The sequence below is a fragment of the Pyxicephalus adspersus genome, chromosome 4, assembly GCF_032062135.1.
Source record: "Pyxicephalus adspersus chromosome 4, UCB_Pads_2.0, whole genome shotgun sequence".
Classification (NCBI taxonomy): domain Eukaryota; kingdom Metazoa; phylum Chordata; class Amphibia; order Anura; family Pyxicephalidae; genus Pyxicephalus; species Pyxicephalus adspersus.
Genome location: NC_092861.1, coordinates 114,138,180 through 114,151,447, shown reverse-complemented (window position 1 = coordinate 114,151,447; position 13,268 = coordinate 114,138,180). Strand labels below are relative to the sequence as shown.

Below are 13,268 nucleotides of genomic sequence, written 5' to 3'. Positions count from 1 at the left end.
AAATGTCAACTTTACAGATAGCCAAAAAGGTCATGAGTGTCAGTGGTAATTGACCTGAGAGGCACAAACTGCTAATTGCCCAAGGAACCCCTACCAACCTCTGGGGGAACCCTGGTTTATACCTTCAGCTAAAAATTTCTAAATATAAATAGTTTTGACTTTCAGTTCTCTCTAACTTTACTTATGTGTTTTCCTCATCATATGCTCGCATTGTCCAAACTTGTGGCATTTGTGTGTTTACTTAAAAAGTGGGCCATTGTATTCTGTAGGATATACAAATTCAGCCTTCTCTGTGTAGTGATCCTTTTATCCATGGTATGAATTCCATTGCAGAATACTTTCAAAACAACTCACAAGGTATAACTACCTAAATGGTTTCTAGATATGTTTTATTTTTTCAGGTTCACAATCACTGCTCTGAAGATATAAGCAATTTCACCAGTATTTACAGAATATAGGGACATGTGCAGGATGTTTGCCATACATTTGTGTATACTGTGTAATAAAAGCATTTATATTCTTTTAGTTTTTTATAGCATCTTTTTTTGAAGTACGCTCAGTTTATAACACAAAATTATTCAACACACAGGAAACATTAATCACACAGTTTAAGAAGCTGCGGACACTGATTGTCAATGCTTGTGCAACACAGGGCAGGACCTTGAAGCCAGACCCCAAAGGAGAACACTGGCAGTTGTCAGGTTAGTAGGACAATTAGTATATATCCCTATACGATAAGATCAATGCATTCCTCAGTGCAGTAAAAAGACACATTTTAAAAATTCTTCTGTGCTTTGCCTGTGGCTGTTGGCAGTGTTATTAGCATTTGTTGATGTTATTACAGCACTTGATAAACAGACTTACGGACTTTCACCTTTTGTATTTAAAGCATTGGCAAGTGCACTGTAGCAGGTTATTAAATTGTTTGTGTAGACTTTTTAAAATACTTTGGTTGCATCCCATAACAACAGGTATTGGTATGTTGTTTTGGCTATGGAAAGTACAACAATGTGTGCCATATTGCAGGCTTGTAGCATTCTATTTCTTGTTTATAAAAAAAATGACAAAAACAGATGAACTTTTTTTTATTGTAGATCGTTTTCTCCACAGTAAGTTTTATTGTTTTTTAGGCTGCATAACTGAAGGTGCATTAAATGATGTTCTGCATACAAAGCCTATCCTACATATAAAACATACATATAATACATAGAACTAACCTTGTAATAAATAACAGGATTAGCTTTGAGTTTTGTATCAGAAGCAGTCTTAATCCAACTGTCCAATTTCTGTACAGTACAAGAATCTAATTAAATTATTGATTTATTTATATTATTTACCAGCCTACCTCAACCTTGAACCCCTTGAAATATATTTTTTATTGTAATTGTATTTATTGTATTGTAATATTTTCACATTAAAATTAAACATCAAAAGGTAGGTGTAGTTGACACATAACACAAATAAGTTGGGGGAGGAAGGAATAGGGACTTTTTGCCAGATGACAGTTGTGTGGAGATACTGTAATGGGGGGGCGGCGGGCTATCAAGGCAAACATCAATATAACATCAAGGTCTTTATTAGGTATAGGTAGTGCTTAACAAGGGAGAGGGTGAGAAACAAGAGGGGAAGTTGGTAGGGGGGAGGGCAACTCTCTTGACCTGTTAAGATGTTATAGTTGCATAATATGCATCCCAATCATCCCAGACTTTCTAAAACTTGATCAATCTATCTTGTAACATAGCAGAAAAGTATTGAAATATCATTCAATCATTCATAGGGAACCCCTGCTATAATTTCTATATTCATTGGCCATAGTACATTATTGTAGTGGTCAGTGTGAAAAATGCTTCCTAAATTGCAGGCCAGGGGGAAGAAGAAGGCCACTTGTACAGAGAGTTATAAATTTGTTGGTATTGATGATAACTGAATTGAGAGGCACAAATTGCTCATTGTTTAAAAAAACCTTTAGCAACCTATGGAAGAATCCTAGGGTTCCACAGAACCCTGGTTGAGAAACACTGTCCTGTATAGTAGTTCAACACACTGGAGAATCTAAAGCGTATGTAATTATATTAGATTAAGTGTTACTAAAATAGAGTGCTAAAGTTTTGTTTTTTTAGTAATTACTTTTTTTTTAAATTTGTATAAACAAACAGAAAAAAACTGTTTTCTACCTCCCTCCAAGATTTAAACTGTATGTGGACCCAGTAGCAAGGAAGCGTGCAGCCCCCTGTGATACCAGTCTGCATTGACAAGGGGTACTTTAAGTGGGGTTTCACCTAAAAACAGAGGTCCCCTCTGTTATGTGCTGGTGCCAATGCTGAGTGGCACAGGGCTCCAATACTTTGCACAGGGCAAAAATACTTTTTAAACCTAATTTTTTATAATAGGTACTTTTTGGGTTTTAGCAATTTAAAGTCTAGCAGTTTATCATCCAGATCTTAATGGAGGAAGAAACTCAGGTCTATTTTTTCACAGTCCTTAAATCCCATGTGAACATTGAGGATGTTCCCACTAATAGTACAATTTTAAGTGTTCAAAGAAGTATGCAATACAATACAAATATTGGCAATGATGTCACATAAAAACTTAGGCCTTGCTTGCAAGAACAGTGAACAACTGAAGTCCAGAGAATAGATAACAGAAGGACAAATTTTGGTAAAAGGTAACATTTTTACTGTTAGTAATGTGTTTAAGAGGGAGGGGTAAAAACTTGGACTGGCAGCCTGGATCCCATTGGCTTGGGAACAGCCTCTGCATTCAGCTAGTAAGGGTATTGTCTGGACAGTGATTTTGTCATTGACGACTTTTAATTATTAATAGAGTTGCAGGAATTCTGCTTTGTGTTATTAATCACTTTTCTAACGGCTGAAAGTAAATCACAGCAACAAAACGAGTTCACATATCAGCAGAGGAGCTTCATTGGATAATGTAAAAGCTGAGTCTTTGCGTATCTTTTTAATTTTAGATAAAGTAGGCAATGATTTGACCCTGTCCTAAATTTCTAGAAAGAAAATTTAAATGAAGGAATATCCAACATTTTAAGTTGTTATCAGAGTTGCTAGATAATCCTTCCAAGGGACACCAGTACCATGACAACTCTCTGTTATTAAAAATTTTGTTCACTTTTAAAACAATTCCTATCCTTTGCTGTTTCAGATTTAGGATAGGGAGTGAAGAAGAATCTCTCTAGTAAAGCATATACAGAAAAAAAATATGATAGCATTTAACCCTTCCCTCCTCTATTTTAAATGTAAAAAAAAGTTTTGGCTTTGCATGCACTTTGAGTGCTGACAAGGCATGGTGCTTTGTAGACATGGCAGAAGCATAGACATGGCCTGGTTTAGTATTTGTCTATTAGTCAGAAAGGATTGAATGGAAGTGCCAAGACATACAGCAATTTGTTGTTTGGGCAGCATCAAGCCAAGATGTTGAAATCCTTTTGGGCATGCAACTGCATTGAAACACTAGGTACTGTTTACTTTTCTAATGCTTTTTGTTAAGGTGACACGCATAGAATGTTGCTGAGCCATTAGTTAAGTTTATAAATGTGCATATCACTTACATCAATAGCATGGCCATGTTCGTGATGAGTGAAGATTTCAGGTTTATTCATTGAATCCCAATGTGATTTATAAGCACATCCACATCACTTCCCTTCTTGTGTTGTATGACAAGCTCTCTATGAAATTTTTCTTTTTTTGTTGACACAGTTTTGGTTTAAACACATATACTTGCTTTTTCTTGGCTTCCGGATGACATTACCATTGTTGTATCCTAATCCATATAGCATTCACTGTGATTCTAATAAAAAATAGATACTTTCAGAAGGGAGCCTGATAATTCTGCTGCGTGGGCACATGGTAGAAATTTGTTTTTGTATTTCAGAATTATCATTCAATGTAATGATGTGTTAGGACAAATAACTCAGTCAAATAGCGGGAGGGAATTATGAAATAAAGACATTCTCAAAAAATGTATTTAATATTATAGTGGAGTTTTAGAGACTCCACTACATATTGTTTATATCTCAAGTAATAGATTTACTTCTACATTGATACATATTTGTCATTTTCATAGATCTGTAATGAGCAGTGGCAGCCATGATGATGTATAAACTGCACTTACCCAGTGTAAAAAAACACATTCCAATCTATTTTTTTTATTGACTTTACATATAAAACAACATTTCTAAACTTTTTAAAAGTGCCCAGAGAGAAGGAGAGTTCCCTTGTATTAATTGATGCTGCCAGTAGATATGATTATTATCTACTTCCCTAAAGCAGAACAAAACCCTCTGTCAACTCACTTGTCCCTGATAAGTGCCACCACCACCATAATCTTCCTCCTTCTCTTACATGTTTAGATTCAACCATTTCAATTCTACCATCCTAATTGTTTTAAGTGGTTAGTTCCACTTTAACCTGGGTACCCATGCTGTTCTTTCTGCTATGCAATCACTGATTGTTTAATAACAGGGTGGTCCTAAATTGACACTGGAGAAGAATAGTCATCTTCGAATAATTTAGAGTAAGTAAGCAACATAAGAAAGGCGGACTCCAACTATCACCTAAAAAAGTGTATTTTTCCTTTTGAAGTAAAGTTTATACCATATAAATAAATGTTGGGTGTTGTAAGCGCCCATGTCAATGTAATCATTTGTCCTCTTACCAAATCATTCATTTCAACAAAAACTTTTCCATAGCTGCCCAGCTGAGTAGTTAGTTATTGGGTATCTGGAGTAGTGAACAAAAATGTACCATCAACCCCAATTCCACAGCCCTACCAAAAATACTTGATTTTTCTGCGACCTTACCAGCATTTTTGTTATGAGTTGGTTACTGGGTGTCTTCAAGGTGGCTAAATATAAATATTATATTTACTGAATATACCCATAGTAGAGTCTTGTACTGTATTTGCTATTAATTAATGCAACAATTATAGTTCAAATGATATCATTTAATGGCTAACTTTAGTTATTTAAATTGCTGAAAGTGATGAAAAACTTGCATTTTTATTAACTCAAGTTAGCCAATAACTGATATCATTTGAACTTTCTGTGTATAACAATGAAACCCAGATCGAAAGTTCCTAAAACAATGTTTACATAGAATATTTGAATTACTATATTTACCAGAGTGTGATTTTTGTTAGGGTGAATGCCCACTTTAGATAAAGACCTTTTCATAACATAAATGTCCTCCACCCTTTCACATTATAATACTACAAACTCTGTATGTACTGTATATTAGTTTTCATAGACATATTACATTAAATAATGTTGATGAAACACCAGTATGATTAACTGTTACTGTTGGTCATGCCAAAATGAAAAATTAAAATGATAAACCAATACTGTGGCTCAGTTGAAAAACAGAGAAGTGTCTGTACAATAAGGTATTAGTCAGTCAAAAATAGAATATCACTTTGAAAGATTGTTGATGGGGGTCATTATAATGAGCATGCTGAGGGTCAAACAAAAGAGGATTTGCCAATATGATAGGATTGTGTATAAAATCAAGGACCTGTAGGATAAAATCTTTCTGAGGTTCATTCAAAACTAATGTGCCAGTATGATAAACTATTTAGAAGGTTCAATCAAATATTAAGTACCGACATAGTAATGATTTGTGTCAGCCAAAGCTGCCTTACCAGTATGAATAACTATTGATGTGATTCGGTCAAAAAGTAAAGTTTAACCAATTGATTTTTGTCTTTGTTTTTTTTTTTTTGTATAGTAAGGTCCCGTTCTGGGAATTCTGGTGGCTCCTATAGAAGACATCAGCAATTTGAATACAATCCCCAGCACGCATATCGATACGAAAGAAACCAGCAGTGGAATGTTCATAGACAGCAACAAAATTTTAGAGGTATTTCTGTTAACATATTCTACAGTATAGGTGATTACCAAAATAAAACCAGAAATGTAAATACATGTTGAATTTGCTTTATTTTTTACAACAACAATATCAAGAACCCCACCTGCCCCATAAAGTGTTATTACTGGATGTAAGCTCCACAGACCCTGAATCAGCAAAGTAACCCCAAACTGTAACCTTTTCATCACCGCTTTTTAAAGCTGCTTCTGGGGTTCTCTCTTTATAGCAAATATTTCTACTTTTACTGTGGACAAACATTTCTGATTTATCAGTCCACAACACATTGGGTTGGATCACCTAGGTTCACTGATGAAAGTGTATCCTCTCCAGCCTTGGAGAGCTTTAAAAAAAATCAGTCACCTTGTTTTAAAAGGTGTACCCACTGTTTCATATGTACACCTGTACATTTTCACATTGTGTGTACAAATACTTTATTAGACTGTAGGTAAGGGGATCATATGTTCCGGCAGTGAAAAGGATAAAAATGTAAAAAAAGAAAACTATACTATTTAAAACAAAATTCAGTCTACATCATTTTAAACACACAATTATGTTATACATATTTTTGCATGTAACTAGAGTATTTGACTATATGTGCTACGAGCATAGGAGGTGGGCCTGATTTATAATTAGCTTAGACTATCATGGGAGAGCCTGAGTGATCCAGCAAACCTGAAATTGATCTGGTCGAGGCCTGAAAATATTTGCCAGCCAATACCAAGTGTGTTTTTTTTTTTTTTAAAGAAAGCCTTCCAGGTTTGCTGGATCACCCAGATTCGCCCGTGATAGTCTATCTTCTCCAGTCTTGGAGACACAGTGATGCATAGTACATGTCAATACCAGTCCTTTATCAATGTTATTTGTATGTCTAATATAAAGTAAAACTAATTTAAAGGTTCCTGGCAAAACGCTTTTTAACACTGTAAACTGCTATATTTAAAAAAAAAAACAAATATTGGTTCTAATGAAAGAAAAGAGTGGAGTCATTTTTCCAGACCCACAAGTAAGCCACCAAAGTAATTTAGATACTTTTCAGGAAAAGCATTCAGCAATTACCTATTATTTTGTGGAAAACAATACATCTTTTAGTGTAAGATTAATAGTAAAAATAATTGTTGAATTCTTTTTACATAGGTCAGCCTGCACATTTTGAACACACAGAAGGTCCTTACCAAGAGAATTATGATTACAGCAGAAGAAACCAAGGTAGCAGATCTCTAATGTGTTGAGAAGCTAAAAAAAAGTTCAGTTTACATAGCCAGTGCTGCTGTTTAAAGTGTAACTTGCACCCAATGTGTACAGCTACCAGCTATGAATGGTTGTTGGCTATGGGTAAGATGTGAGTATGTGGGTCTATTCTAAAGAGACTAATGACTAAGAGTTGAACCCTTTATAAAAAGGAGCACTACCTGTGACTGTATATAATAGCTCATATTTTGGCTGTGGAGGGGTGCTTATTCAATGCTAGGAAGACAGCCATCAGCTGCCAAATTTTCTAAATTTATTTTGTATTGAAGGTAGATACTGTGAGGGTTGGCTGTGCTCCCATCGTTTCAGTGCTTTATTGTCGAATTTCCACATGTGCCAAATGTGTAGCTGTAAGGAATGTATCCAGCTGGCTGACAAATCTTTATCTACATTCTTAATACCAAGAACTGTTTATGGTAAATTATTGAACCTTTATATCCTACATGCACGATGCATGAACAAGCACTGTACATACTCTGGAGCTTTATGGAGGGGGAGAACAATGGAGTGGCACCCAACGCGCTCTCTCCCCTCTCCATACTTTTATTACAATCGCTTATCGTTTGGGGGTCCGGATCCATGAAACATGAGTGATGTACACACGCCAGATTCCTGTCTGATATCAGCCCTGAGGCAATTATGACGTGTGTACAAAGCATAAGACAGATAATTGCATGCACTTCAGCAGGTCATAGTCAAGTTCACTTAGGAAGGAAATTATAATGGCTGTTGGTCAGTTTTTATGTTATGCAAAAGCTTTTAAACACCCCCAGATACCCCTTAGTTTTCTAGAGTCAAAAAAAAAAGAATGATTAATGTATTCTTAATCCTGTCATTCCTACTTGTTATCAAAGTGCATGGCTCTCTGTGTGGTATGGAGGGGTGCAGTAAACCCCAAAGCATAAGTGTGCTGGGGTTAAAAACAGGGAAAAAAACTCCTGTTTTTGTTTAGTTGCCATTCTTTGATAGCCCTTTTAATTGGTCTCAATATGAAATACTGCAAATCAGGAGCTGTTGATGTCAGTGGTATCTTTTTAGGTAGTATTTTCAGCTTTTTCAATTCTTAATTTAGCAGGACAAAGACAATGGCATGGAAGCAAAAGAGGAAGAGGACACCAGTTTTCTAATCAGTAGGTGAAACCATGCATCTTTTAAATTAAATTTATATAGATTGTGGTTTTTAGGATGGTTATTTTTGACAGTAAGTATTGTCATAGACTGTATTTTTATTTTCTCTCTGCTAGTATTTCTGTGCAGTGAGTCATTAAAATACCTTTGCATGATGTTCCTGACATTTTCTTTGTTGCGATATGTCTTGACAACTGACTTATCAATAGGACGGTGACAGCATTATTGTAAAAACTGGATGGTAACAGCTGCAGACAGAATCTTAATCCAATGATTCCTTACATTCTAGGTCCTCTCAGTTTCCTTCATATAGTATTGCTAGGCAACAAAGAAGAGTTTCCCTCCCTTACTACCACTATAATAAATAGCAACAATCAAAACTCAGAATACATAAAAACTAACTTGCCTACAACATAGATCAAAAGTAACCCTAACATAGCTCATCATGAGTAATATTACATCCATTGTTTAACACTAAACTATTTTTGTAGCAAGCAACTGTGAAATCTCAGTGCTGGAGAGGTAGCTTTCAGCAAGCTTGCATGGGTTCATTAGATTAGGGTTAAGTTTAGAGATTTTCTAATCAAAAACAACAGAACTTCTGAAATCTAGTGTTAGCACCACAAATTTTTGTTTTTCAGCGTTTCCCATAGTCTATATATAGTTCTCCCTAGTCCCATAGTCTATAGCCTTTTTTGTAGAAATGATTACTATGCTATGCTAGAATAGTTGCTGTGTCCATACATTAAAAGTTTACAAGAGGTATATGAATGTATAATAAACCTAACACTTACTACTCATAAGGATTTAATCCATCTAATCCTTATTTTTAAACCACTTTAGAATTTACTTGCCAATAAGCGTTCTCCTTTATGGCTACATTAGAATGAATCTCATACATAGACAACTTATGCTATATGTATATATGGTTCTTTTTCTTAAGATAGGGTTTTTAAGACCTTGGGCCGTGCAGTCCAAGTCATGGGTTGATTTTGTCTTTTGTTGCCCTAGGCCTTCTAAACCAATACAAACATTGTGATTTTTTCATAAATATAAATGTTGTGTTTATTATACATTGATATATATTCTTAGTTATCTTGATATAGGGGTCGATCTGAATCTTTATGTCTTTTTAATCTAGGTATCTATTCCTACCTCTCCTGATGAAGCAGCCCACATTGCTGTAAATCATATAGAGTTTCAGACCTTAGTTGCTCTGCATAACTAAACAAAGGAATTTCAATCGTATGCAACAATAGGTGTATATGAAACTAAGAAAGAGCAGGGTATTTTAAAGTCTATTTCAGATGATTTTTTTTGAATATTGTCTCTTTTTTTATGCGCAACTTACATCCTATTTGTGACAATCCAGTTTATGTCTTGTTTTTACTTTCATATACAGTTGTTAATTACACACATAGCTTGATTATAGATATGTGTTGATCCTGCAATTGTATTGTTGTGTTACAAGACCACCCTTAGCACAGCACTGACCTCTTTTCTTCACTTGTTCTACAAAGTATCTATATCAGCAGCAAAGATGATTCATTATAAAAGGAACATATCTGAAATCTTAATGATGATATTCCAGAAAATACACAGAAACTTACTTCCTAGAAGAAAAGAAAAACAATTTGGAGGAGGATATGGTCTCTATTCCTAGCAGCACAATGGAAATGCATGCTATGGTGTTGTACTGATTTATGATGAAAAGCATACTCAATATCTGCAAAAATTCATATGTATATTCCATGAATGGACCCTTACTCACTTGAGATGAGATGTTAGGTAATGCCAACATCAATAATATTGTCCTCCAGTCAGGAAAAAGCAACTGATAAATCCTTCACACTCAGATTGTTGTCTGAAAATGCTTTGTACATACTGTTTTTTTCCACATCTTACCTGGACATAACAAATCACTCGCATTTACCAGGATGTTCCATATATAATGTTTAAGGTATTGAATATCACCCCAACATTTGACTATTTACCTCTTTGACTATGACTAGCAGAATAATTTATTAAATTAACAATGAACTCTGACTACTTTTAAATTTTGTTAGTTATTCTGGTAATTCATGCCTCATAACGCTGCTTCAGACTCCCTCCCTGGCAGCCCACTGAAGATGAGGACCCCTGTGGTCCAACCTTAAGGGACCGTGAGCTTTGCTGAAAAAAGCACAATGGTTGTGGCTGTGCAGGGGGTATGTTGGACCACTGGAGGTAGATTAATATTATTATTATTATTATTATTAATAAACAGGATTTATATAGCGCCAACATATTACGCAGCGCTGTACATTAAATAGGGATTGCAAATGACAGACTAATACAGACAGTGATACAGGAGGAGAGGACCCTGCCCCGAAGAGCTTACAATCTAGTAGGTGGGGGAATTTCACACACAATAGAATGGGAGATATGTAGTGGTGGGAAGTAGTGATGGTTTCAAAAGACAGAAGATGATGGGTAGGCAAGTTTGAAAAAATGGGTTTTGAGCGTTCTTTTAAATAAGCAGAAAGTAGGAGCAAGCCGAATAGGACGAGGAAGACCATTCCAGAGAGTTGGGGCAGCTATAGAGAAGTCTTGTATCCGTGCGTGTAATGAGGTTATGAGTGAGGAAGTCATTAGTAGGTCATTGGAGGAGCGGAGAGAGCTGCAGGGGGAGTATATTTTTACCAAATCAGAAATGTAAGTGGGACAATAACTGTGTAGGGATTTGAAGGGAAAGCGCAGGAGTTTGAATTTGATTCTAGGGTGAAATGGAAGCCAATGGAGAGAATTACAAAGAGATGCAGCGGAAGAGGAGCCGAGGGAAGGATGGATAAGTCTGGCTAAGTCTGGCTGCAGCATTCATGATAGATTGTACAGAGGGCAGTGGTCCTCACTTTCAGCAGACTGTCAAGTAAGGAGAATTTTGGGTTGTACTGTGAAGTACTATGAAGAAAAGGATTAATTAAAAACTATAACTACAGCTATTTATGCTTCAACTGAGTTCAACTTTAGGACATTTGCCTATTTGCTTCATTATCTGTGTATGTAAAGCTAGGTAATGAGCACAAAATATTTTCTGCTTGACACAATAGAACAACTGTGTAGTGTAAATTTAAGAATCCAATTTCACATATTCTTTACCCAACACTTCATCCTAAAAAGAAATCACCTTTTCTTTGGAGCTTGCCATATGTCACAGTGACCAGCACAAATGTTTAGCTGGGGAGGAGTGAAAATCAGCTCCTAATCATTTGTCTAGTAACCTGCAGAAGTATTTATTCAACCTCATGCTAGACTTCCACAGAACAGCTTGGACGCCTCTAATGTCCATTGATTGAATTATACCATCCTTTAAGGTATAGCTGGACATAAATTTATTAATAACACAAATAAATGTAAATAACAAAATATGTGTATGAAGAGTACAGGTTTACCTTCCATGTTCTGTTTATCTTTATTCCTCAAAAGACATACAGTATGGGCACCTTTGCATGCAATTTTGTTAGGGTCAGTTGGTAAAAGGTAATTAACTTAGCACCTAGAAACCTTTCAAGCATACCATGAGCATACAGATACTATTCAGTTCCAGCGCCATTTCTTATTGATACATTACTAGTGCGGCATTCGTTTCTAAAAGAAAACAGCATTCCTCCCTATAATTAAAGTATAAAGATATTTTTAACTTGCATTGTCATTATTATTATTTGTATGAGGTTTAATATACAACTTTGAGGATTAATTACAAACCAGTGAGCCCAAATATATGTTTTTTTTTGAGCCTCTGGACATCCCAGGCTGCACCATACAAACCTGTTTGTAATTGTGTGTCTGTATATCTGCATACTTGTTCTACAACTATAAACATCACAGTAATTGGTAACCTGTAGGTTTTCTCCTAAAAATAAAAAAAAGTCATATTCAATGGTTAAATTGGAGTGTAAACTTGTAAACTGTAGTTGAGATCATCTCATTATCATCTCATAGCTAAACTGTAAAAGTTAATGTTTTGTAGGTATTTGTAATTCGTCAAAGTGGGGTTATTACCAATTGCAGTTAATCAGTATTTACCTTTAAGTCAATAGAAATAATAAAAATCATATTAGGCGTATATGGGCAATTGCTTCAATTTTGTGCTCATTTTCTTATCTCCAGTTTAAGCCTCTTAATATATTTCACAATAATCTCCTATTTTGTTCTTTCTTTTTTTACATAGGTGGCAACATTGAATCACATCTGGTAGATCAGCAAAATCTGAAAGGCTGGCACATTCTTATCCCATACACTTGAAATCAGCTCAGTCAGTTCAGTGTTTAATGTGTAAATAAAACTACTCTTCTAGATGTTATCTCAGGGACATTATGTCCTGCTTCCCGATATTAAATCACATTGGCTTAGACTAGCATAAAACTATAGTAATGCATGTTTTACCAGCAGCCAAACCTAATATCATCAATGCAGAATCTGGGTGTCTGCCTACTTCCTAAGTTGTGGTCTGAGACCTTAACCAATGCATGTTAGAAAAGCTGCTCTCCTATAAAAAAAAAAAAAATTAACTGCGTTTGGCATGATTGGTTAACACTCCCAAATACATTGGGCCTCATTTATTAAAGCTTTTCAAGGCTGGAGAGGATACACTATCATCAGTAAAAACAAACCTGGAATGGATCTGGTCCAGGATTGAAAACATGTTCTAAAAAATAGCAAATTACATTTAAGAAATCCATCCCAGGTTTGCTGGATCACCCAGCTTTACTGATGAAAGTGTTACCTCTCCAGTCTTGGAGGGCTTTAATAAATCAGGGTCAGTGTATTCTGACTGCGATGTGATTTTCTCTCGGTTGTAATTTTTATTTGTGTTTTGATCTTACTTATGATTAAATTTGATGAATTGTGATCAAGTACAAATATTCAATATACCATCTACTTGCCCAATAATTAACTGGTATTATAATAATTTTCACCATTATATCTAACTGAAATATGAATTGCGATGGAAAATATGGTTTTGATTTTAAA

The 13,268-nt window shown here is 35.3% G+C and overlaps 1 protein-coding gene across 7 annotated transcripts in view; it reads left to right on the top strand.

Moving 5' to 3' along the window:
* The window catches only part of FAM120B (family with sequence similarity 120 member B), a 66,277-nt gene extending 53,690 nt beyond the window's left edge, over window positions 1–12,587 (top strand). For 6 of the 7 annotated variants that reach the window (XM_072409339.1, XM_072409344.1, XM_072409342.1 and 3 more), the window contains 5 exons: window positions 590–701; window positions 5,739–5,870; window positions 7,014–7,085; window positions 8,200–8,257; window positions 12,466–12,587. In XM_072409339.1, the coding sequence (XP_072265440.1) occupies window positions 590–701; window positions 5,739–5,870; window positions 7,014–7,085; window positions 8,200–8,257; window positions 12,466–12,478 (387 nt within the window). In that variant the 3' untranslated portion in view covers window positions 12,479–12,587. Of the gene's footprint in view, window positions 1–589; window positions 702–5,738; window positions 5,873–7,013; window positions 7,086–8,199; window positions 8,258–12,465 lie in introns of those variants that run through there. The other variant, XM_072409345.1, reaches the window with a different exon arrangement.
* Window positions 12,588–13,268: the final 681 nt, after the last annotated feature.